The 25,906-nt window shown below is 35.8% G+C and overlaps 1 protein-coding gene across 1 annotated transcript; it reads right to left on the bottom strand.

Annotated features, from left to right (window-relative positions):
• Window positions 1–563: 563 nt before the first annotated feature.
• Window positions 564–25,364, bottom strand: LOC121372611 (splicing factor 3A subunit 3-like). Its single transcript, XM_041499033.1, has 17 exons — window positions 25,188–25,364; window positions 20,196–20,243; window positions 19,060–19,112; window positions 18,550–18,655; window positions 17,630–17,702; window positions 17,134–17,225; window positions 15,790–15,872; window positions 15,297–15,369; window positions 13,461–13,526; window positions 12,918–12,986; window positions 10,708–10,775; window positions 8,798–8,908; window positions 6,840–7,074; window positions 5,795–5,905; window positions 5,108–5,198; window positions 4,202–4,257; window positions 564–808 (listed from the first exon to the last, which is right to left on the bottom strand). The coding sequence occupies exons 1-17, from the start codon at window positions 25,281–25,283 to the stop codon at window positions 731–733; spliced, it is 1,509 nt and encodes a 502-aa protein (XP_041354967.1). The 5' UTR covers window positions 25,284–25,364; the 3' UTR covers window positions 564–730.
• Between the last annotated feature and the right edge of the window lie 542 nt (window positions 25,365–25,906).

Raw genomic sequence — 25,906 nt, 5'->3', positions numbered from 1 at the left:
GCTAATAAGTGTGAATTTTATGGGGTTTTTCATTATTGTTTTGGATAATGAATGTTAAATTCATATAACTGTAATTGTAAAATGAAATCATCAACAAAATCTGCAGAATTATTCTCCCATCTAGATGTAGGTGGTGATTTTTTTAGTTTTGTTTCATTTCACCATTTTGCCTCCGAAGAGTCCGATGAGAACACCAATTACTGTTTTGGTTTTTTCTCAATAAACTTTTTTAACGTCATACATCTTTGTTGCTTTGTTACTTGCCATCATATTTAACACACTCATGATGTCCTAGATTGTTCAGCTGTTGCAGTTTAATTCATGTCTTTTGTTAATTTAAGAGGATTGCTCGAGATCCTTGTGTAAAAAAAATCTAACCTCTCAGCAAATCCATTTTTCTTATCCCAAGGAGAAGCAAACTACTGGTATGTCGATGTCTGTGGTATGTTTTCGTCCGTCTGGGCAAAGTCATATAGAAAATAATACATCAGAACACATTAGAGACAATTTATCTTACAAACAGTTGCCAAATATAGAGTGAGCTAAAAGAAAAGCCAAGAAAATTGAGGAAACAGTGTACTTTATTTAAAATGAATTTTAGTTTCCCGTGGGTGTTTCCAAGTACAAATGTAAATTCCATCTGGATACCACATAATTGTTTCTTGTATGAACGAACATGATGGATGAGTTTAAAATGACTGGGTCCACAATGACGTAAAGTCCACCAGGATCACAACAGACCTTGTCTTTTCAAATCTTCGTATGTTTTCTTGCTTACGACATTGCCCTGTGAGTCTTCATATTCTTCCTGGAAAGCAAAACAAACATGAGCGATGAGATATAAAGAGTCCACTTTCAAAGTGAATCCATTACAAACAAGTTAAAAGTTTGTTTTGTTTAGCGAAACCACTAGAGCACATTCTTTTATTAATCATCGGCTACTGGATGTCAAACATTTGGTAATTTTGATATATAGTCTTGGAGATGAAACCCGCAAGTGATTTTACGTATGTTCTGGCATGAAATATATTCAGTTCCATCAAATCTAATATATTATACTTTACCAAACCCTGGGGCAAGTTGGTTTTGGAACGAGTTGACCTGCTCCCTTTTGATATACCAGTTGTGGTGCACTGGCTGGAAGGAGAAATAGCCCAATGGGTCCACTGACCGGGATCAATCCCAGACCTGGCTAGTACTTTACCACTGGCCCCTTACTACAGTGAATCCTCTAAACCGGACATTCATGGGACCAAGTAAAATGTCTGGTTTTCAGGGGTCTGCATTTAGGGAAAGGGATAAAGTGTTTAAAAACAATAACAACAACAATGAAATATTGAAAACATTGTACATTTATGTGGCATTTAGAAAAATATTACACTTATTAACGTAAGAATAATTTTGAACAAGAAATATATCAATAAATCCACAAACTTTCAATCGATTGCTGAATTAAAATTACATGCATTATTAAACCGCCGCTTATTTCCACTAATGCTCTTTTTCAAACTCTGCCTTATTAACCTTTCTTTTCTTGATGATGTCTCCAACTGTTGATTTTCCGATAATAAACTTTTCACTCAAAGATCTTAACGTTGGTTTAGGTATACTTTTGAAACTTTTAATTATTTTAAGTTTATCATCAAGTGATAGTTCAACACAGCGACGTTTAGCTGGACGTTCCATCAGTAAATAAAACGTTGCTGACATCTGTTCGACCATGCAAAGCCAACGTTACTTTTGCTTACTCTTTATTTCGCTAAATAAACATTTTTAAAAGAACAACAAATTCATACAATAGGAAGACCGTGAATTAAATTCATTATTATTTTTGTTGATCTTTGAAGTATACTACTCAAAAGAATTTAAGGGTCAGACGATATTTTCGACATTATTTTCTGAATGTCAATTATATTAGCTAGACCATAATGTCACGCATGGTATTGTTCCATTTTGACGAAAGTGGGTCTAAGCAACCCATAAATGAATTAAAATCCACTGTCACTGACACTGTCGACTAGTTCTAATGGCGAAAACATGCTTACATTTGCACGTAAATTAGGGCGAAAGCGAAAGGTCTGCTAAGTGCCCATAACTTGCTTTTTCACAAAGCGCTTCATTTGCACACTTTGCACGTGTATTCCATGTTCCCAATGCTGAATTTCCGTATAATTGGAGCTTGCGTTCGTGTACGGTGCACACTCCAAATTCGACAATGGTACGACTTCAACTGACTATCGAAGATCGAGGAAGGGCTATTGCTTGGCTTCAGGATGGCAATACGCAAAGAAATGTTGCTCTGAGACTTGGTGTCAGTCAGAGTGTCGTTGGCCGACTGTGGCAACGGTAACAAGTAACGAATTCTGTTCGAAATCGTCCACGTTCAGGAAGACCCCGAAGCACTACAAATAAAGAGGACCGCTACATCACCAATATGGCTCTACGTCAACGCACAACCACTGCACGCTGATTACGTGACAATCTGCGGACTGTGACTGGAACTCGAGTGTCTGATCAAACCATACGCAATCGTCTGAGAGCCAATAATCTACGCTGCCGTCACCAGGCTGTTCGACTACCACGTCACAGAATGGCCAGACGTCACTGGTGCACGCTTCAGTGGGGTCGAGTGATGTTCACTGATGAGTCCAGGTTTAGTCTCCAGTTCAACGACGGGTCGGGTTCGTGTCTACAGACGTCCTGGGGAGCGCTTCGCTGACGTTAACGTTAGACAACGTCACCGGTTCGGTGGTGGCAGCGTCATCTCTATCCACCACAGGACCCCCCTTTATGTGGTGGATGGCAATCTGAATGGAATCCGCTATCTGAATGAGATTATCCGGCCGTTGGTTCTCCCAGGCCTTCAGCAGATTGGCAGTGGGGCAGTTCTGCAGGATGACAATGCCAGACCCCACCGCGCCAGGGTGGTAACGGACTTTCTCAGACAACAAGGTATCGCCAGGATGGATTGGCCAGCATGTTCGCCTGACTTGGCCCCAATAGAGAACGCCTGGGACGAATTAGGCAGGAGAGTTCGGGATAACCATGCCCCTCCGGCCAACCTTCATGTTCTGGGTCAACTTCTTATGGCAGAGTGGCAGGCCATTCCCCAAGAGTTCTTCAGACGTCTGATCAACAGCATGAGGCAACGATGTGTCGAGTGTATTCGCGCCAGGGGTGGATTCACACATTATTAAATGAATGTTCTAATGTGTAAAATCCATGTTTGACAACCTTCAACTTTGACAGCATGTCATGTGACTTTCTTGTATACAGTGACGTTTATTTGTGTTTTTTTGTAAATATGGAACAATAAATAACATTTTTGGTGTAGTTTACATCATCAATCTAATACACTCTGAAACTTATTTGGTTATAAATTTTTGACCCTTAAATTCTTTTGAGTAGTTTAAATCATGAGACACATTTGTGAAGGAACATATAGACCATATATATATATATGTATGCCCACATAAGACTGTCAGATCAAATGTCAGAATTTAACATTATTATATCACATTAATGTTCAAACATGACTCTGACTTGTGCCAGAAAATGTGTCTCAAATGAGAAAACGGGTTAGGGGTAAAAGAAGGCAACTGAAATTTGGGAAAAAGATTTATTAATGGATATATATTTTGTATAATTAATAGCCAAAAACTAAATTTGTTTGCGTATATCCAAATGTTTTATTTTTGTTTGTTTAAATTTTGAACCCGATCTAAAACTAGTCCGAATTTAGAACCTTTTAACTGCCCAATGGCAAGGTGTATACGAGATGAAAACCTGGCTCACCATAAATTCCACTATATATTAGATTTATAATTAATAATAATTAATTACAGACTGTAAATCACATTTGTAACTTAATAAAAACACCTAACCCAAACTCGGCCCATCTTAACCAAAATTACAACACAATGCGTGTTAATTAAATATCAAAGCTGGAGATGGGTCTTTTAATTGTTTATTGCCATGTTGCCAACCTTGCCTACTTAGCTGTCTACATATTCATGCAGGTCGTATGCAAATCAGCATGGCTACACAGGTTGATTCATTATTAAAGTGGAAAACAAAACATTCTTAACAGCTTGTTCAGAATGATTCAAATACAACACAATGACATGGGTTGAAAGACACGGACGGACGAACGGATGGACAGACAGACCAACAGACAGACAAACCGACAAGTATGCATTACCTCTGCTTCTGCTCGCCATCTTTCTTGTTCCTTTCCGTGTTTTATTTTCTGCCACACTAAAAAAACAAATCACAAACACTGTTTAGCTGAAACACTGTAGGCAGGAAGATGGTCAAGACAAACAGGCATTTTTCAATTTTTGTACATTTTGGTACACAATGTGGGAAATTACCAAGGAAATTAAAACAAAACTACACTATTGATCTTTATGCATTTTTCTGCTTTAATAATTGTATAAAGTATTTTTTTAAATGTCAACAACCCATGTTAAAACAATATAAAGTAAGTTGATGATTTACATGACAATGGCTAACTTAAAGCTCACAAAAATATATGACAAGTCTTAATTATTAAAACCGAAAATATATAGCATGAAAATCACAGTAACAGATGTATAACATGATTATAATATTCTGAGTAAATCCTAGTGGGTGTGGTAGGGTTATAAAGTGAAACCCTTTCCAAACCAGACCCTCTGTAAATACTAGTGGGTGTGGTAGGGTTATAAAGTGAAACCCTTTCCAAACCAGACCCTCTGTAAATCCTAGTGGGTGTGGTAGGGTTATAAAGTGAAACCCTTTCCAAACCAGACCCTCTGTAAATCCTAGTGGGTGTGGTGGGGTTATAAAGTGAAACCCTTTCCAAACCAGACCCTCTGTAAACTGGATGTTTTGGACAGTTCCTTTTTAAACAGATCAGGGTCCAAATTTTCGAAGCTATTTTAGCACTACTAAATCATAAAAACCATCGATGCTATGACGTCACTATTGCATGTGGTGTAGTGAAGTCATAGCCTACAATGGTTTTACGATATCCTAGCCTGAACCTCTCTAAACCAGGTACCCCTTACAACTGGACTGTTAGCGTAGTGCTATGGGTGTCGAGTACATACGACAAGGTACGTACAAGCGAGAGCGTCTTCAATGAGTGTGACGTTGGAGAAATGTGCCGTGTTGGGGATACTGAGACACCTCATTCCATGGGCGTGTCGCCACTCCTGAAAACAAATCATACAGTATTCATTACACTCAAGACAACTATTTGGTGTCTAACACACAGTTAGTTTGACACTTGGTCTAGACATCTACAGGGAAAATCCATAATTACCACATATTCAATCTTCAAATAATTTTATTCCAGTTTTTAAATACACATGTAGTATAAATTGTAAATACAAAATGTTCTTAGTTATTTTTCCATTTTTGTCTTGACACTGGCACCTAAAGAGTGCTCACTCTAATCCAGTGTACACCAAATGCAAATGGTCATCAGTGTTTTAAGGTTGTACATAACCATTTAAGTTTACAAAATTTAAATCTGTAAAATCGACAAACAAAACTGACATGACATGATCTCAATTATATTTATAATTAAAATTGTATAGTGAAAAGTTATTTACTTCCATTTACTGGCTTTTATTATAAAATTGGGCATGGGAATTTTTAAATATGTCCAGTGAATTTTCATGAAAGCAACTGTCGCTAATACTGACTTGTTCAAACAGAAGTAACATCAGCTATTGGAATATTAAAAACTTCAGCTATTGTGGTGTCAAAATAAATGAAACTAATACAACGCAGAGTGGTCACCTACAGCGAAGTGTCTCTGGAAGGCTTTTGGTCCTCTGTAGGTGAAGTTTCCACAGATCTCACACGTGTAGCTGATGTTCAAACCGTGCAGCTTGTACAACCAGTACGGAATGGGCTGGAATAAGATACAAAACAATTACAATTCTCACAGAGAAATAAATGAACTTATAGCTGCTATCTAAAACTGGTATCCAATGCTTTTGTATGGAAACATATACACCCTACTTTTCCGTCCCAGGTTATTTGGGTTGTAAGGAATATAAACTCTAAACCTCCCATCCCAGCTGAGTGGCAGGTTTTTTGGGTTGTAAAGAATATGAATTATTACCCATATGGGCTCAAATATACGGGGTAATATTGTTTCGATCTCTGCACAGTGTGCAGATTGCTTCTACAGCCACTGATTGGCTGGCTTATAAATCACGACGCGTGATTGGTTGCTTTCCATGGCTGGAACTTAACTTTCATTCATATAATGTTTCACTTACATTACGTCATGTAATGGGCGTACTATTACATGACGTAATGGCTGATGGCTTTGTTGTAGACTGCAGAGGAATTTTTACATTAAAAATCAGTTAAAACTGACAATGGGTAATAAAGAGAATAACCAACTCGCTACATGGAGTTATGAATTATCTGTCCCTCGTGAATGAATGTGTAACGCCCTTGCCAAAGGCTCGGGTTTACAACATTCATTCACGAGGGACAGATAATTCGTAATTCCTTGTAGCGAGTTGGTTATTCTCTAATTCAATACCTTTTCATCCTTGTCCCAGCCAATCAGCTTATTGTTCAGGTTGTAAGGAATATATAAACTGCATTCCCAGCCGAGCGGCAGATTTTTTGGGTTAAAACGAATATAAACTCTATACCTTCCCGTCCCAGCCGAGCGGCAGGTTTTTTGGGTTGTAAGGAATATAAACTCTATACCTTCCCGTCACAGCCGAGCGGCAGATGTTTTGGGTTAAAAGGAATATAAACTCTATACCTTCCCATCCCAGCCGAGTGGCAGGTTTTTCAGGTTATAAGGAATATAAACTCTATACCTTCCCATCCCAGCCGAGCGGCAGGTTTTTCGGGTTATAAGGAATATCATCTTCATCATCGTCGGAATCTTCGTCCGAGACCTCCTCATCGTCCGATTCCTCGCGCTCCTCACCGGTGCGAGCCTGTTTACGCTGCACATTGTCACGAGTCGCCGCTCGCTGTTCGCTCAACATCTCAGCGAGTCGGTAAACCTGGGCCTCCAGCGTCGCAATCTCCCTCTGTCGCTCCAAGTCTCTGTACAACACAAACAGAAAACATGACAATATATGACTATTTCATGGGGTTTTTTTAATACGATTTTTATGTCAACGAGTGGTGTGTGAAAATATGGTTTTCACACATCACGAGTTGACATAAAAATCGTATTCGGAAAAATACCATGAAATGGTCTATTTATTATATACATATTTCCTAATTTTTGACAATATCTTTCGCTTTTTTGTAATATCTTTCGCTTATCCTATCGAAAACACGTAACGTCGTGATATATTTCTTCCTATGGAACTTTGCCAAAAAAATTACTTTACCATACTTTTAAAAAGAAATTTGATTAAAATTTATCTTTATTAACATTTATTTAACAATACTGCGGTGCAAACATACCTGACAAAGCGATCCTCTAAAAACTCCCACAAAAACAAAACAAGTCGAATGCCGTTAAATTCTTACACTTACACTCGATGACACTACATTGTGTCATCATTATTTAGCTTCGTATTCAATTCGTTTTAGATATTTTATCGTAATTGCACTTCGTATCCCTTTTTTATAGGTACAGTTGTTTAAATTACGTTTTTTATTTTTCAAATACTATCAGATGCATTGGTAATCATCAAATTTAAATACGAAGAAGCGAGACGAAGGGAGATAATTTAATCATGCACTTTTACAAAAAAGTAAATACGACTTCTATATTTTCACTGTAGCTAAAATGCAGTGAAAATATGACTTTTCACCGGATATTACTTTTATGGTTTCCGTAGATCTATATATTTCATTGCTATGTATATAATAAATATATATATATATATAATATATATATGGTTTAAGCTGTCATTTACTGAAATGTCATCTTTTTAAAAATACAGGATTCAAGATGTTATTTACCAAAATATCATGTCTCTGTCAACATGAATAACAAACATGACAGAATATATATATATATATATATATATATATATATATATATAATTTTATATATACATAGTTCAAGCTAATCAAAATGTAAATAATGAGTTGAAGTTCAGGAATAAATTTGCTAATATACTTGTTAAGAGTTAATTTGAGGATTGTGTCATGAGCTCTTAAAATGGCTGATTTTGTATGATTTTCTTTAAGAAAAATGGAATTTAGCTGTGTTTTGAAAATTTAATCATCAAATAGTTCAGGTAAATTACTATTAATTTTCTTTAGCATTTCTTAAACAAAACATGTAAATAATTTCATTGCTTTCAAAATCCTGCAAAACATACATGAAAAGTATTTTAATGACGCTGAAAGAGGGGATGTTAACAAGACTATTATGTACAGTAATTGACAAATTTATCAAAATTCTCTTAATTTTTCTACATAATCTCTTCAAACTTTGATGATGGTAGCAATGTCATTTTAACTTGATTCAAATCACTGTTCCGGTTGTACTCATACTTGTATGTGTATTGTGTTTACTTGGTTGATCTATTTTTAAAATCAACAAATGTTGCAAACTGCATGTCACTTATTGTGTTCGCATCTACAAAATGGACACAATAACCTGCTTACAATAACCTATATCCCCCTCGGGTTGGATTGGTAGCAGATTAATAAAACAAACAACGAAATTGTAAATATAATACTATCTGCTCAAGAACCAATTTTTGCGACTTTCTTGATACACAGTAATCTGAACAACTATTCTCAACTTATTTCAATATCTTTAGTGGAGACACATGTCAATTTATGTGTTTAACAAACAAACCTGTTTTTGCCCTGTTTTCCGGGCTTGGACTTGGCAAACAGAGACGGGTCAAGATCTTCCAGATTTTTTCCCTTTGTGTCAAACAGTCTCTGGGCCCTCTGCTCAAGAGTCCTGCAAGAAAACAAACACATCAGAAGGGCTGATTTTCAAGTGAATGGTTTTTAGTTCATCGAATCCAGAAAAGAACCATATCAAAAAAGTAATCTTTTGTTATAATCAATAGCAGCATTTTTATGAGCAACGTGAAACAGGTCAATAAATCCAAACACGGAACTATACATGAAAACAGAGATGATACAATAATAAAAGTGGCCATATGATCAGTAAGTACTTTAATATTTGACTGCTCTATACTACTGAGCACAAATAAATGGTGATTTTTTTTATTACCAGGGTTTTAACCAGCAGAGAATGGGTGAGGATAGTTAAGGCTCTGATATGAAAAGAGTTTCCTCATAATTTTAGAAGCACCATGTTTATCTTGTTGAAGAAAACCTTCTATTACTGTGAAAGATGGTCACTTTACTAAACAACCTAGGGCTTAATACAGGTGTGAATCCAGGGGTAGATGTTGGAGATGTGGTTTCACCCAAAACTTTGTGAAGTGCTCCCAAAATTCAGTGTTTAAAAGATGAATATAATGAATTTATCTATTGTTGAAGGAGAGATAATGCTGGCTATGTGTTTCTGAGAAGGACTCTCCATCAGGGGTGGGGAAAAGCCCTTTTCTTCCGGTCTGGGACCGATTCTCGATCTCTGAGACCGAAATTATTTTTAAAAAACACGTGTTTGCCGGTCCCACTTTTGTCATTCTTGTCGGTCCGAAGCACCTGTCCATTTCTATTATTGGAACAAATTCTTATCCGTCAAGTGGACCGGTCTGCCCAGACATCGGTATTTCATGCATGATTTAAAATAATAAATAAATAGTGGTCAGTATAGCTTGTGTTTCAGACGTCTGTGATTTTAAAGACTGTCTAAGTATATATCGTCAGTCACTGAAGTTGGACCTACAGTAGTGTCAATCCACAGCCACTAGGCTAGACATTAATTTTGTCAAAATTGCTGAGCCAGTCAAGAGATAAAACAGACGTTAACAATAACACCATTCTTGGTGAGAGAGCCATCAAGGTATTACACTCCAATTAAAACAAAGGACCCAGAGTTTGCAACTGGTTACAATCAACATGTCAACACCTATGTACGAAGCTTTGTCGGGTCGAGTGTCCCAGTCCGAAGCAAGAGACTTTTGTGCAATACTAACTGCTTGAAATAGCATAAAATATACTGAAATAATCTATAAATGTATTTATTGTTGACTGTTCAATGTAGTCTATCCAATAATTATAGAGGATTTTAAAATTAATAAAAGGTTTCCACTTTTTTGTTAACAAGTGGGAGTAAGCAGAACAGCTACATGTACTGGTTATCTCGAGAGCCAGTAGAGGTCAAATGTCGTCCAATCAGTGATGATGTTATTAATCTCTTTGTCTAAACATGCTGGCTCAGGCTGTCAAACGCTTCAACGGTGCGATCTTTTATTAATTTTCAAGACACAGTACTGAATACTCATACTTTTTATACATATATGGGATTTAAATTCATAACTTTTATTCCTTTTTTATATTATTTATTCCATTATGTAAAATATATACAATTTGTGGGGTGTTTTTTTTCCACTGTGATAAAAAAAAAAAGTTTTTTTTTTTATTCCTTTCTTTTTTTCCCTGTCACCCCCCCCCCCCCCCCGTTAATGATGACATCAAGCGGGACCGATTAACAATTTAATTTTTCCCCACCCCTGCTCTCCATATTCAATGCATTTTGTTTTAAAGTTGAAGCCACTCCATAGACAAATCCTGCATCTGCATTTTGTTAACACATACAAAAATCTATAATTTGATACTGACCCACCACACTTGAGACCGAGAGCCATCAGCGCAGACTTGAGACGATCAAGACCAAGAGATGCCAGCTCCTGTCAACATAATCACAGAACATGAATAACACATCAACCGTTACTTGTCTTCATACTCACAGTAAATTACTTCTTATAACACTGATAATCACACAACATGGACAACACTTCAACCGTTACTTGTCTTCATACTCACAGTAAATTACTTCTTATAACACTGATAATCACACAACATGGACAACACTTCAACCGTTACTTGTCTTCATACTCACAGTAAATTACTTCTTATAACACTGATAATCACACAACATGGACAACACTTCAACCGTTACTTGTCTTCATACTCACAGTAAATTACTTCTTATACACTGATAATCACACAACATGGACAACACTTCACCCGTTACTTGTCTTCATACTCACAGTAAATTACTTCTTATAACACTGATAATCACACAACATGGATAACACTTCACCCGTTACTTGTCTTCATACTCACAGTAAATTACTTCTTATACACTGATAATCACACAACATGGATAACACTTCAACCGTTACTTGTCTTCATACTCACAGTAAATTACTTCTTATAACACTGATAATCACAGAACATGGATAACACTTCAACCGTTACTTGTCTTCATACTCACAGTAAATTACTTCTTATAACACTGATAATCACAGAACATGGATAACACTTCAACCGTTACTTGTCTTCATACTCACAGTAAATTACTTCTTATAACACTGATAATCACAGAACATGGATAACACTTCAACCGTTACTTGTCTTCATACTCACAGTAAATTACTTCTTATAACACTGATAATCACAGAACATGGATAACACTTCAACCGTTACTTGTCTTCATACTCACAGTAAATTACTTCTTATAACATGGATAACACTTCAACCGTTACTTGTCTTCATACTCACAGTAAATTACTTCTTATAACACTGATAATCACAGAACATGGATAACACTTCAACCGTTACTTGTCTTCATACTCACAGTAAATTACTTCTTATAACACTGATAATCACAGAACATGGATAACACTTCAACCGTTACTTGTCTTCATACTCACAGTAAATTACTTCTTATAACACTGATAATCACAGAACATGGATAACACTTCAACCGTTACTTGTCTTCATACTCACAGTAAATTACTTCTTATAACACTGATAATCACAGAACATGGACAACACTTCAACCGTTACTTGTCTTCATACTCACAGTAAATTACTTCTTATAACACTGATAATCACAGAACATGGACAACACTTCAACCGTTACTTGTCTTCATACTCACAGTAAATTACTTCTTATAACACTGATAATCACAGAACATGGACAACACTTCAACCGTTACTTGTCTTCATACTCACAGTAAATTACTTCTTATAACACTGATAATCACAGAACATGGACAACACTTCAACCGTTACTTGTCTTCATACTCACAGTAAATTACTTCTTATAACACTGATAATCACAGAACACGGACAACACTTCAACCGTTACTTGTCTTCATACTCACAGTAAATTACTTCTTATAACACTGGTTACAAACAGGGCTAGCTATGCCACTTAAAAACTTTAAAATTGGCAAATTTTATTTTAATATGGCAAAATAATTTTAAGCAATGATTGATGTTTTATTGGAAAACAACTCAATTTCCACCATTTTTTAAGTTTTAATAGATAATTTGGCAAAGTTTTCTGCTTACCTGAAAGCTAGCTCTGACAAGGAATCATGTTATTTCAGTATTTCAAAATTTACGTTTTTTATTATTACATTAAAAAAAGCCTGTTATGACTTTTGTCTTGATACAAGAGCTGTACTTAACCAATATCAATATATCAGTAATAAATTAACAAACATACAACAGGTACCAATTTTAGCTAAAATGTTATTATCACACAGGTTATGTGCTACATATTATACTACAAAAAGGTCCTACCACAAATTTAACTGAAGATTTTGATGACCAGTTACTATGATCACATGACTATGAATATCTCTGTAAAAATAGAGTGCATGTGTGTAAAATCTTACCTCCCATGATGAGAAAGCCGACAGATCAAGATGAAAATAGAGTGCATGCGATTTTGTGTAAAATGTTAACACCCATGGCGAGAAAGCAGACTGATCAAGATGAAAATAGTGCACACGCAATTGTGTGTAAAATCTTACCTCCCATGACGAGAAAGCCGACAAATCAAGATGAGCCCCGGAGTGTGTGAGTGCTCCAGTCGCTTCTTTCTGGAAGTGAATGAAAACTGAACATAAAAATGTTTTCTTAGCAGCAAGGGATCATTTCATTTGTACTTTCACTTCTTATATCAATTTTATGCACTTTCCCAAAGACATACCATGGCCGCTGATATATCAATCGTAGGTTACCGATTGGAAAAACATGATGAGTTTTGCTCTGGGGTTGAGTTTGCTGAGGGGTTCAATCAAGACTAAACATAATTTCAAACACAACAGTCCTAAATATTTTACTAGAACCAGTGGCGGAGCCTCAATGACATGGCCGAAGGAAACAAACATTCCTAAAGGGATTCGTCAGATTTTCCAATGTAAACAATTAAAAATAAATAAATATATAACTGTCAAAACATTTTGTGGCCCCCTTAGATTTGCCACTAAGAACACCTAACATCTAGAGGTGTACATCTTGATCCATTACCCAAGTTTAAAACATTACAACTGACACATGAAACCGTTACTGACCGGCCAGCCAGGAAACGAGCCTTCTGTCCACAGTCTCTCAAACTCAAGATGCACGCTATCCATCTCCTGAAATAAGGAAAACAAGAAGTAGCAATTAATATAGTGCTATGTAAAAAAATTCACAAATATATATAAAAATATCACAAAAATATGAATATTAATTAACAAAAAATTTAATTTAATTCATATATTATTATAAAGTTTAAGTTGTTTTTAACATACATTAAGAAGATCAGTCAACTAAAAGCTGAATGTAATTAAATGATGTCACCATTACTGTCAGAAAAATAGGAAGGTTTGTTTATTTAACAACGCACTCAATACATTTTACTGGAGCAAGAAATAGCCTAATGGACCCACTGACAGGGTGAGAAAAACAGCGTATATTTTGCTGGCTGACTTTGTCAAGGTAGAGGCGAGATGTAGCCCAGTGGTAAAGCACTCGCTTAATGCACGTCAGTTTGGGATCAATCTCCGTCAGTGGGCCCATTGGGCTATTTCTCAATCCAGCCAGGGCACCACGACTGGTACATCAAAGGCCGTAGTATGTGCTATCCTGTCTATGGGATGGAGCATATAAAAGATCCCTTGCTGCTAATCGAAAAGAGTAGCCCATGAAGTGGCGACAACGGATTTCCTCCTAAAATATCTGTGTTGTCCTTAACCATATGTCCAACGCCATATAACCGTAAACAAAATATGTTGAGTGCATCGTTAAATAAAACATTTCCTTCCTTGTCAAGGTAAGACCTTAAACACACAACTTCTCTCATAAATATCTTTTTAAAAACTATAAACAGGCACAAATAATACCTTCAGCTTGATTGAAAATACAGTGTACTGAATAAAGAACAAAACAATTAGGCCCAAATTTATGACTTGCTGTTAGTGATGATGCCAGTGGGAAATCAACTAACATTATGACCGTGTTGTTTACATTTATAATGACATACAATAACAAGTCTTACGTTCAGATTATAAAAAATATAAGATGTGCTATTTCCTAATACAACAGTCTTATTTCTGTGGACAAGTCCAAATTACTGTGTGACTGCTACTTGGAATCGAGGAAAAAACAGTAGCATATGTATAAGTCAATGTGTTTAACCTTCTGACTACTGCAGGCGAGATATCTCGGCCGACATCAAGCCATTCAACATACTGTACACCGTGCATTCCCCAATTCATATTTGCTGCTGTTTTGCTCATGACACTGACCGGAAGCGATTTATTAACCAGAAATGGACAAGTCAGCTTCCTGTTTCTTTAGATTTTGTTTTTTCAATGGATTATACTATAGAATTTTGAGTTGCAAAAGTGATTTTCGGCAAGTATTTTCGCTTGACAACAATGGCGGCACGTCGCTGTCATTTTCAGGGATCGATAGCTGATTGTGACAGCTAATTTGATAATAAATTTGATTGTTTTACCAATAACAAAAATGACCAAATATTGGGATATGAATCGTAGCTCTTTTTTTTCTTTTTTTTAATTCTGGTCAGAAAACCACTGTTATTTTTAATAATGGACATAAATACTGGACTGCTGGCCACAAATGCCCATAAGTAAAGGAAACTTTATTTTTTTTGCTTAATTCTAATCAACATCAATCAATTTAAAATATCATAAACATGAGAAAACCTCACGAAAATAATACTTACAGATTCAAATATGAACTTTATTTTATGTATTTATAAAACATTTAAGTGAATATATGTGAGTACAAATTATAAAATTGTACCCACTCAACGTGGTTTTTGTCAAAAATTTATCCAGTAGCCTAAAGGTTAAGCACAGAATATTAGGAGAAATAAAGACAATTAGAAAAATGCTGACGTCATTCAAGTCAAGAAGTGGCTTCACTCTGCTAGTGTAGTCTGCCAGATAGTCCAACAAAAACAGAAGGTATCTGGAAAAATAAAACAAAACACATTTTACACTTCTATAAAGATTAACAACATTTGCCTAAAATAGCATTTGATAAAATTTCAAAAGCAATGCATACACTGTCATGACTATAACATCTGATGAATGAATGCAATAACATTTATTTAGTGTTTGTCTACTTGAATAACCTAACGCTGTTAAGTTTTTCATAAACAAAACTACATCATACCCACAATTTATTAACCTCTAAATTAACAACAACTCTGCATGATGTATGAGTGATGCATACTGTGACCTATGTCATCAACCAAGAGCATTTTCTTAACAGATCTCCACAATAATCCTCTTGATACCATCACCAGATTTATTAATTTGCCAGTGTCAGATTTGCAAGCCATTCTCTCCAACATTATCAAAACATCTTAGTCTACTTCATACTTACTCTCTGTAGGCAGAATTTTTCCTGTCCTTCGGAGTGTCAAACAGTCGGTCAAATATTGTCAAGTATGTGATGTAGTCAAGTTTCTGAAAATAACCAAACTCAGTTTACTGTAAATGCAAATACTTCAGCACTACAAAGCAACAAGCATAAATTATGTAAGAAGTACACAAGAAAATTAAGGTTTGAAACTGACAGGGAGCAAGAGGCAATTACTACTCATAATACACAAAATGGCTTCTGATAATTAATTTCACAAGCTCAGCTTTTGCTTTCCATCTTAAGAATAAAAAAACCCTCAACTTTAATTGAATTTGAAAGCAGGGATTTTTACAGAGGGTGAAATGGTTACAAATCTGAGGGTATGGATCTATCTGTACCCTCAGAACTGAACGACTTGTTTGTAAAAGTGTTAAAAGGTAGTCTAAACATTCCCATAGTCTTTGCCAAGAGTCAGTGACATGCAGCAGAGTAACATCATATCATCATTTGTTTATCAGTAAGTATGCACTACCCATCTTCAATCATCATTTGTTTATCAGTAAGTATGCACCACCCATCATCATTCATTTATCAGTAAGTACATGTATGCACCACCCATCATCAATCATTATTCGTTTATCAGTAAGTATGCACCACCCATCATCAATCATCATTCATTTATCAGTAAGTACATGTATGCACTGCCCATCATCAATCATTTATCAGTAAGTACATGTATGCACCACCCATCATCAATCATCATTCATTTATCAGTAAGTATGCACTACCCATCATCAATCATCATTCGAATATCAGTAAGTATGCAACACACATCTTCAATCATCACTTGTTTATCAGTAAGTATGCACCACCCATCATCAATCATCATTCATTTATCAGTAAGTACATGTATGCACTGCCCATCATCAATCATCAATCAGTAAGTACATGTATGCACCACCCATCATCAATCATCATTCATTTATCAGTAAGTATGCACTACCCATCATCAATCATCATTCGAATATCAGTAAGTATGCAACACACATCTTCAATCATCACTTGTTTATCAGTAAGTATGCAACACCCATCTTCAATCATCATTCGTTTATCAGTAAGTATGCACCACCCATCTTCAATCATCATTCGTTTATCAGTAAGTATGCACCACCCATTTTCAATCATCATTTGTTTATCAGTAAGTATCAAAAGAAGAGGTGATGGAGGTTTTTAAGGGGGAGGGGGATGGATAGAACCACATAAAAACTAATTCCTGGCAACATCTTGGAAAAAGATTTGAAACAAATTCAGTTGTACACTTTTTCAAAACAATGCTATCATGTACATAGTAAACAGCCAACATACCTCTGTTCCTTTCAGATTCAAATACTTTTCATAGCACTGGTGTAGATCCAAATAGCGTCCGTACCCCTCTTCATCAGTGAACTCTACCACATCTGAAACACCAGACATGTGACACGAGTGTAACTACAAATAACTCGATGGCAGCAACATGTATGACTGCATTTAACAGAATATTTAATGGAAATAAAGTATTAAATTATGTTACAATTATGTTAGAAAAATCTCTTCAGTTCTATCAGAAGTGGTTCCCTGCTAGGCAGATAGACCATTCCTCTCTCGATGTAACTGGATCTATACAAAAGCACTAGTTATAATGTTTTTACTGTGCAATTTTCCGTTGCCACTCTCCGGTGTAATTTATATACATGTGTCAATAATAAATGATGTGGTTCTAAAACAGCAGTATGTATAATGTCTGCTAAACATTCAACAATAGAAAACAGGCATAAGATAAGAAGTAAACCCATTCTAATAATCTGTATCTTAGCTCACTAACTTTGCACTTCATCAGCTGAACTTTCCCGCTGTTTAGCAATCTCCTCAAATTCCATGGACATCGGAACACTGACCTGAAATACACGAAACAGTTTTGAAAGTGCCTCGTTGGAGTGCTGGTAGTAAAAGTGCTAAGAACCTCATGGTAAAGGCGGGGCGGGACGTAGCCCAGTGGTACAGCGCTCGCTCGTTGCGCAGTAGGTCTAGGATCAATCCCCGTCAGTGGGCCTATTGGGATATTTCTCGTTCCAGCCAGTGCACCACAAATGGCATATCAAAGGCCGTGGTATGTACTACCCTGTCTGTGGGATGGTGCATATAAAAGATCCCTTGCTGCTAATCGAAAAGAGTAGCCCATGAAGTGGCGACAGCAGGTTTCCTCTCTCAATATCTATGTGGTCCGTAACCATATGTCTGACGCCATATAACCATAAATAAAATGTGTTGAGTGCATCGTTAAATAAAACATTTCTTTCTTTTCATGGTAAAAGCAGTAACATACCTTGTTGGTGTGTTGGTAGTAAAAGTGCTAAGTACCTCATGGTAAAAGCGGTAACATACCTTGTTGGGGTGCTGGTGGTAAAAGCGGTAACATACCTCGTTGGGGTGCTGGTGGTAAAAGCGGTAACATACCTCGTTGGGGTGCTGGTGGTAAAAGCGGTAACATACCTCGTTGGGGTGCTGGTGGTAAAAGCGGTAACATACCTCGTTGGGGTGCTGGTGGTACAAGTGGTAACATACCTCGTTGGGGCGCTGGTGGTAAAAGCGGTAACATACCTCGTTGGGGCGCTGGTGGTAAAAGCGGTAACATACCTCGTTGGGGTGCTGGTGGTAAAAGCGATAACATACCTCGTTGGGGTGCTGGTGGTAAAAACGGTAACATACCTCGTTGGGGTGCTGGTGGTAAAAGTGGTAACATACCTCGTTGGGGTGCTGGTGGTAAAAGCGGTCTATGGCGGTGAGACGAGAGCGGAATTCAGAATACTCATTGGGGCCGGCCAGTGCCTGGATCTCCTCCTTCCTCAAACTACAAGTTAAACAAAACTAGTAAAACACTCCGACATGTGCCACATCAACTGCAGTTGTATCAACACTGACCACGGAATCTAAATATCTAAATGATTTAATGATTAAAACACACACACACACATAAATTGTAAAAGGAACAATACTGTACTTAATGATTCAAACTGTTCTAGACAATTAAAGAAATCCCACAGCTGAAAAATGCCACTTTTAGGTTTTAACTGAAAAAAACAAACAACTAAAATTTAAATTACTGCGTTGGGTTTTCTATGGGGCGGGAGGTATCCCAGTGGTAAAGCGCACGAAGTAGTTTGGTGTACTGTCACCATGACAGTATCAGTGCTAATTTAACCATAGATTATGGAATAAAGACCCGGACATTATCAATATCAATTTAATTCTTACCCATCTTTGTCTTCATAGAGATCCTTCAGTTCTGTGGTACAATCCATATATCTCTGAAACAAGTAACACAGAAACTTAATTCTTTAATTTCTTCAAATCACTGATGAGATAAATAGAGAATACTACATCAAGTGTCCATTAGATACAATCTATCTTATGCAGTTGGATACGTTTTTAAACAATGAGTTGTAAGATAAATGATATCTAATGGACACAAGTATTTGTTTCATATCTCCTCAAAAACCAGGTTTTAAACATATTTTTTGACAAAACCTTATTTACAGCTCTTGCGCATATAGGTAGCTTATATGTCACAAACATATCAATTTCTGGTTAACTTATACATCACAATGTACACAATATTAATTTATTGCATTTTATGGTACTGGCGACCTGGTCATCTCCTAGGAGTAACCAGTCATATGTTTTTAAACTGTTATCACACGTATATATGTGTTAACAGTACGTGTTATAACAAATAATGATCAATGTTCTCACCAATGGGTATGTAAGAAAATACAAGACTGAAGAGAACAAGTCAAATCATTCAACGTATAAAAATAGTACTCATAGAGTAGGGTTTCTGCCAGAGGGTAAAACGGGCATGGTGCCATACTCAAATGTTTTGGCAGATTTTACTTTTTTTAAGTTAACTGTTTGACAAAATTAATGACTCTTATCATTATTGTATGATTTTCTTAACCCTAACCCTAAACTTAACCCATTTTCTTTCTGGGAGAGTCCCCCCATATTCTCTGTTGACTGTGGTTGCATTCAAATTCCATAGAGCCAAACCCAAAAATTTCTTTGTGGCAGAAACACTGCATCTTTATTTCTTCCAATCACTAGTTAATCAGGATCTGATAGATGGAATAAACAATCAGCAATGTCTCTCAACAAGTGGTGGGAATCAGAACTTTGGAATGTTTTCATCGATCATCGGTTATAATCAGTTTGCACCAACAGTTCAACTTTTAATTATACATGTGTGAAAAAAGTAATATTAATAAATGATTTTTAAAACTTAAAAATCATCTTAAAAATATAGTGACATAATTTGTGATAAAATATTATGTTATATATATCAACTACATTTTTGACATTTGTTTAAAACGTGGGAAATATTTAATACTCACATCCAGTAAAAGTTTCAGACGATGATCAGAATTTATCTGTTCTCGTTGCTGAAAAAAAAGTGAATCATCTTGAACCATCAGTTTTACCAATCTGATTAAAATTAAATCAAAATTTTTTTAAAAGATATCCACCAGTTACCCTCATAATATTGATATAAAGAGGGAACCGTACCATAATTCTACAACTAACACTAAAATTAACTCAGACCTTGTCTTTGGTGCGCAAGTGCTATCACGCTCGTACAGCACACGTAATTTCACACGTAATTTCAATCTGGAGAGTGTGAAAAATAAAGCATGTTACACTTAACAAACAGCGCACGTAAAATACTTTTGTATATTGATTGCCTCTAGCTGATAGAAAGATCCGTTTAATAATACCAGAAAAAAATGTTACGACAATGGTAGCATCCATGCAAGATTTTAATATATGACTGGTACTATACAAATCAGAAAACACTGGTTTAATAGACATCTTCAAAGACGTACCAATCCGATAAAAACGTCTTTGCCTATTTAATTTATTATTAATTAGAAACAGTCCACTTTTGTAAGATAATAGATCACAACGTCTGATAAGGATAACTCATTTATAAATACTGTTAATATAGTTATAACAAAAAGAGAAAAGGAACTGAATTAAATAGTAGCCCACACAAATGAACTCGTTACGGAAATCCGTTAACGTCCCAAAAATGGCAAGTGTGTAACTTTCTACTTTCTTTTTAACAAAAAGAAATAAAATTTAGACTAAGTCAATTCAAAAGTATACGGAATAATAAAAAGAAGGAAAAGAAATGATAATAGGTATGTAGGAATAAGCCTAGGAATTTGTTTTTACGTCTATTATTTTTAATTTTTATCTTTAAAAAAATCAAACAATATTTCATTTAAATATCTGTATTTCAGCCAGAGGTTAATGAATGTACATGTTATTTATATATGTATATATGTACACAATATATAACAGTAATCAATGATCATAGCTGACTATTTAATTTCTGTTTGTTTCAATTAGAGCTGTCGGGGTCAGACTATTTGTACATTTGCAGGGTTTCTAGATTATGGTAGCCCCACTCCCATGGCTAGTATAATTCAATGTTGGGCTAGTAAATAAATACTATTGCCATGCCCCACAGCTAGTGAAAAAAAGAAGTTGTCAAATATTATATTTAAATGGTTTGTTTTTTGGGGTTTTTTTTATTATTTAAAGTTTTTTATTATCATTTTTGGTCACATTTTCACACTGTATATATATTTTTATACATACATACACTTATCAAAATTAGTTATCAGTGTTCTCGCTGCTACATTTAAGCGGGGCAGCCCGCCCTGCTATTGCATTTTGCCGCCCTCCTTTCACGTTATCCGCCCTCCTTTATTTTTCTGCACCCCTCTTTATTTTCCAGCACCCTACTATATTTCCCAGCACCTATCTCCGTTATTTCCAAATGCACACTTTTTTTCCCCACATAAAAAAAACCCACAATGATCAGTCTGCACACTGGACATCAAAGGAAACAAGCCACATTGTGTACAAAAAAGCAACTGACGAAACATTTATGACAGTTACCGTAACGTAATTTAATAGTATTTTTAACAGCCTCTATTTTGTCCCATACCTGTATCCATTTGTATGTTTAATATACACAATAAAAGTTATATTTTATTTGAGCAATGAAAACATTTTTATTTTTTATGGATTCGGCAATCTTCGACTGAAAACCCCCACTTATTTGGCGCCAAATTGGTCACGTGATCAGAACAGTCACATCTTCGGTTCAATTAAAAGATGAGTCTGCTTGTATTTCGTATACATTTTTTGTAATCAAAATAAGGAGTTTGTCTTTCCACAAAGTATATCAACACACAACAACATGGTAACCACCAAGCTCTCCCTCCAACCATTTTTTTTTTTCGTTTTTGTTTTTTTGAAGGGTGTGGTTCTGCGTGGCCACCCTCCTTTAATTTCACCCAGCGAGAACACTGTTAATATAAAATAAAACAACAAACCTCTTGCCAACACGTCATTGAACCTCACTCGGTACTAAACACTCAAAATTTCTTATACATGTATATATAGTAATAAATACTTAGATACTGTCAGTGGTGGATGACGTCAGATATTTATTCGAACAACTTAAGGTATATACACTCCATCTTTTAATAAATTCATTATATTTGATTTTACTGGAATACATTTTTTTTTGTAATATATAATAAGAATGTATATGAATTTTTAATATTTTAATATCTAGTGATTTCTTCAGAAATTTTGAACTATATATATATAAATTGCTTTGTCAAAAGAGCAATAATGTCAATTATGATATTGTTCTTTGAGTGACCAAGAAGAAAACTGGTACAAGAGAAGATAACTATAATGTCTGCAGCTTCTTTTATCCATTGCTCGACTTGTTTAATTAAATTTTGGATGTGTACACAATCAAAAAATAAATGAGTATACAGTATTTTAGTTTATTTAGTAACTATGAATATCCTCTCCCCAAAATCTAAGGGTTTTTAAGCTCTATCTTCCTCTTTAGGTGATATATCTGATTATTATTATGAGTAAAATTGTATGTACTTAAAAGTAGGACTAGTGAATTTTTAACCATGGCTAGTAAATGTTTAAAATCACTGATCCCATGACTAGTGATTTTTATAAAAATTCTAGAAGCCCTGACTTGTAACTCTAGACGTGTTACCCATTTATGATGGTGTCTACAACATTTTTCTATTTTTACTCTTGGAATTCTGGATGCACGCACACGCTGGTCTACTTGACAATTTGTTACGTATTGATGATGCTGTCTAAAATTATAGGGTTTTTTTTTATTACCTTTATTATGGCATCCCACATTTGGAATAAAATCCTCTGTAATGACAGATTTTGTCGGGGGTTTATATATTTTTTATCAACAACATTGGGGCCATCCTAGATCAATAACGTAACGTTGTCTTAACATACATGTAAGAGCTGTTTGTAACTTGAAGTGCTACGTCAAATGACATGTTACAAAATGTTGAGGGAGGGAGACTGGTTGCATAATTGTTGAATTAAAAATGTCATGTGAATGTCAGTGCCCCAACCAACACTATCAACTGAACTATTTGTAGGCATACGTTTCATTAATTATTTTTAAAAAATGTTTTAATAATATGAGGGATCTAATTCAGTCGGTAATGTACACCTGAGATGCTTGGGTCGTAGTTTATGAATCACCTCAGAACCAGTGGGTTTTCCCATCCCAACTATCCTAATCATGTCCGTTGTACTTAACAATGAAATTCAAGACAAGTTGATTCCTATACGTTTAGCTGCATGTTCATCAAACCATCTAACACTAAAAAGGTATCTATAATTGTCTGCATCAGTGTATGTCATAATTATATTTCTATAGCACAACTCCTGAAACTTTTTAATAAGTCAGACTACACTAATCTAATGATCCAAACAACATAAAAATTAGAAGAAAACATTATTGGTTTATTGGTTCATTTTTGCAACATATGTCTCTGCATTTACATGTACCAATTACTTCATAAATGAATAATGCTTGGTTTTCACTCGCCATAGCATTTTGATGAGTGCAATTTTTCTCTCGCCTAAGCGTTTTGATGAGTGCAATTTTTCACTTGCCTTTGTTTTTCAAAAGCCCAGGACTGTTAACTCCAACTCTAATCTTGCCTAGTTGCACAAGTTGTGATTAAGCTTGTTAATGAAAAACAAACGTACATGTACACAGCTTCAGATGTATTTTTAAATTACTCAAGACTTTAACATAACATGGTAATAAAGTAAATAAATGGAGCTCGAAAATGATCCATGTAATGTAAAGGTATATAATGGGGAACTAAGTCAAATATGAGCCATGTGTGTTGGAAATATGCATAATTTTAGATATATAAAAAAAACTTGATTATTCGGGATGCGCTGAATTCGTATGGAAACTAACTCGTATGAACGGAAAACTCGTATGGAAAATGAACTCGTATGTAAAAAATAACGGTGAACTCGTATGGGGATGTGTGGATATGCAGATATACTTTGATATTTCTCTTAAATGTGTATTTTGACACTTGTTTTGTATGCATGCTTCTTATTTATGTCACCATCACTCAACTATTTGCGTGTCAACCGCAGTTTGTGCATCAACAGCAGTCACCTATTTTCGTGTTACCCGTGGTTACCTATCAGTTACAACTGTGTACTTTACAGTTCTTGATATTACAATATATAGATATAAATATTTAGTGCAATTTAATTACTATAAACAAGTATAATTTGATATAGAAAATAAAAATTAAATTAGAGTTCCTTAGCCTAAAACATTATGTGCAAGATTAACTACCACGTGACTTGCCCAGCCAATCAAAACAACCATGTCATTAGACTAATTTTTTGCGACAGAAACCGTAAACAATGCATGCATGTTTTGCGTTTTTCACTAGCCCGAACTTAAAAACCACTAGCCACGGACGTCGGGCTAGTGGATTTGTCGAACTGTGCATAAAAACTACACACAAGTTGCTATACAGTATTGGATATATCAGTTTGTAATTTCCATACAAGTTCACTGCATTTTCCCCCCATACGAGCAAGTCGGAAAAATATCCGCCCGGTCCCCCCCTCCCTAACCCTAACCTTAACCTTAACCTTAACCCCAACCCCTAACCCCAAACCCTAAACCCTAACTAAAAATAATAATGGAGGGGACCGGGCGGATATTATAACCCTAACCCTAACCCTAACTAAAAATAATAATGGAGGGGACCGGGCGGATATTATACCAGCAAAGATTGCACAATGTTGATATAGATTGGTCTCCCGACAGTTAGAGAGCCTGATAACTGTCCAAATGTATGCCTGCCTAGCTTTTTTACAATCAAAGTACTCAGGCTAATATTATAGTTAAGGTAAGAAAAACGGATCCAATATTATTACGCCTTTACGGTAATAGGCTACGTCAATCTGAATTATAAACCTACAACTTTCTTTGGATGCAACATCTCTTTAGTCATTGCATCCATGAGTCTTTCTCGTTCTTCATGGTAACGTCTTTGTTGTTCAAGTAACGATTCCATTGCCTAAACAAAAACAGACAGTTAATCGACGTAAAAAGTAGTTGATCAAACGTTTCTGTATTTAGGAACCGGAAACACAAATATGACCATTTTTAATATCCGGTTCATTTTGAACCAGAGTAATTTCGCCCTTATCCCCAATTTTTGCCTTCCACCTTGGATTGTTTCGTCCTAGAACCGGGTCGTTTCACCCTTATTCAGGTCTCTAGTTCGCACTAAATTATAGGTCATTCAAATATTACATAACGCTCGAAGGGGTGGGTGGGTGTATTTAAAAGTGTCACATTGCTTGCTTCTGAAGTTGCGTTGCGTTGCGTGTGTGTCCGTCCGAGCGTTAAAGGGAGGGTCAACTCAAACAAGAGCCTTATGTGTTGGAAAGATGCATACACGGACCACCAACACATACTGACACTTTAACAAATGAAAAACGCGTAATTTTGGAGTTAATAAAAAAACCATGATTTAAATTATTCCTGCTAACTGGGGCAGCCATTTTGTTTCGTTTTTGTGACGTCCGGTGGTATAGCTTGGGGCGAACTGACGTCAGCTCCGTCCAACTCCTCTATGCACAGTGTAAACAAACGCTCTAATTTACGACAAGACGCTTCGCTTTCATTAACCTG

Source organism: Gigantopelta aegis, chromosome 4, assembly GCF_016097555.1.
Source record: "Gigantopelta aegis isolate Gae_Host chromosome 4, Gae_host_genome, whole genome shotgun sequence".
Classification (NCBI taxonomy): domain Eukaryota; kingdom Metazoa; phylum Mollusca; class Gastropoda; order Neomphalida; family Peltospiridae; genus Gigantopelta; species Gigantopelta aegis.
This window is presented reverse-complemented; position numbering and strand designations above follow the sequence as displayed.

Excerpts from the sequence above, each read along its gene's own strand:
- LOC121372611 (XM_041499033.1), bottom strand. The coding sequence starts at position 25,283 with ATGGAATCGTTACTTGAACAACAAAGACGTTACCATGAAGAACGAGAA. Across the intron at positions 20,244-25,187 it reads TGTTGCATCCAAAGAAAGTT|CAACGAGAACAGATAAATTC; the intron begins GTAGGTTTATAA and ends CTTTTTTTTCAG. Across the intron at positions 13,527-15,296 it reads CACTTCTTGACTTGAATGAC|GAGATGGATAGCGTGCATCT; the intron begins GTCAGCATTTTT and ends TCCTTATTTCAG.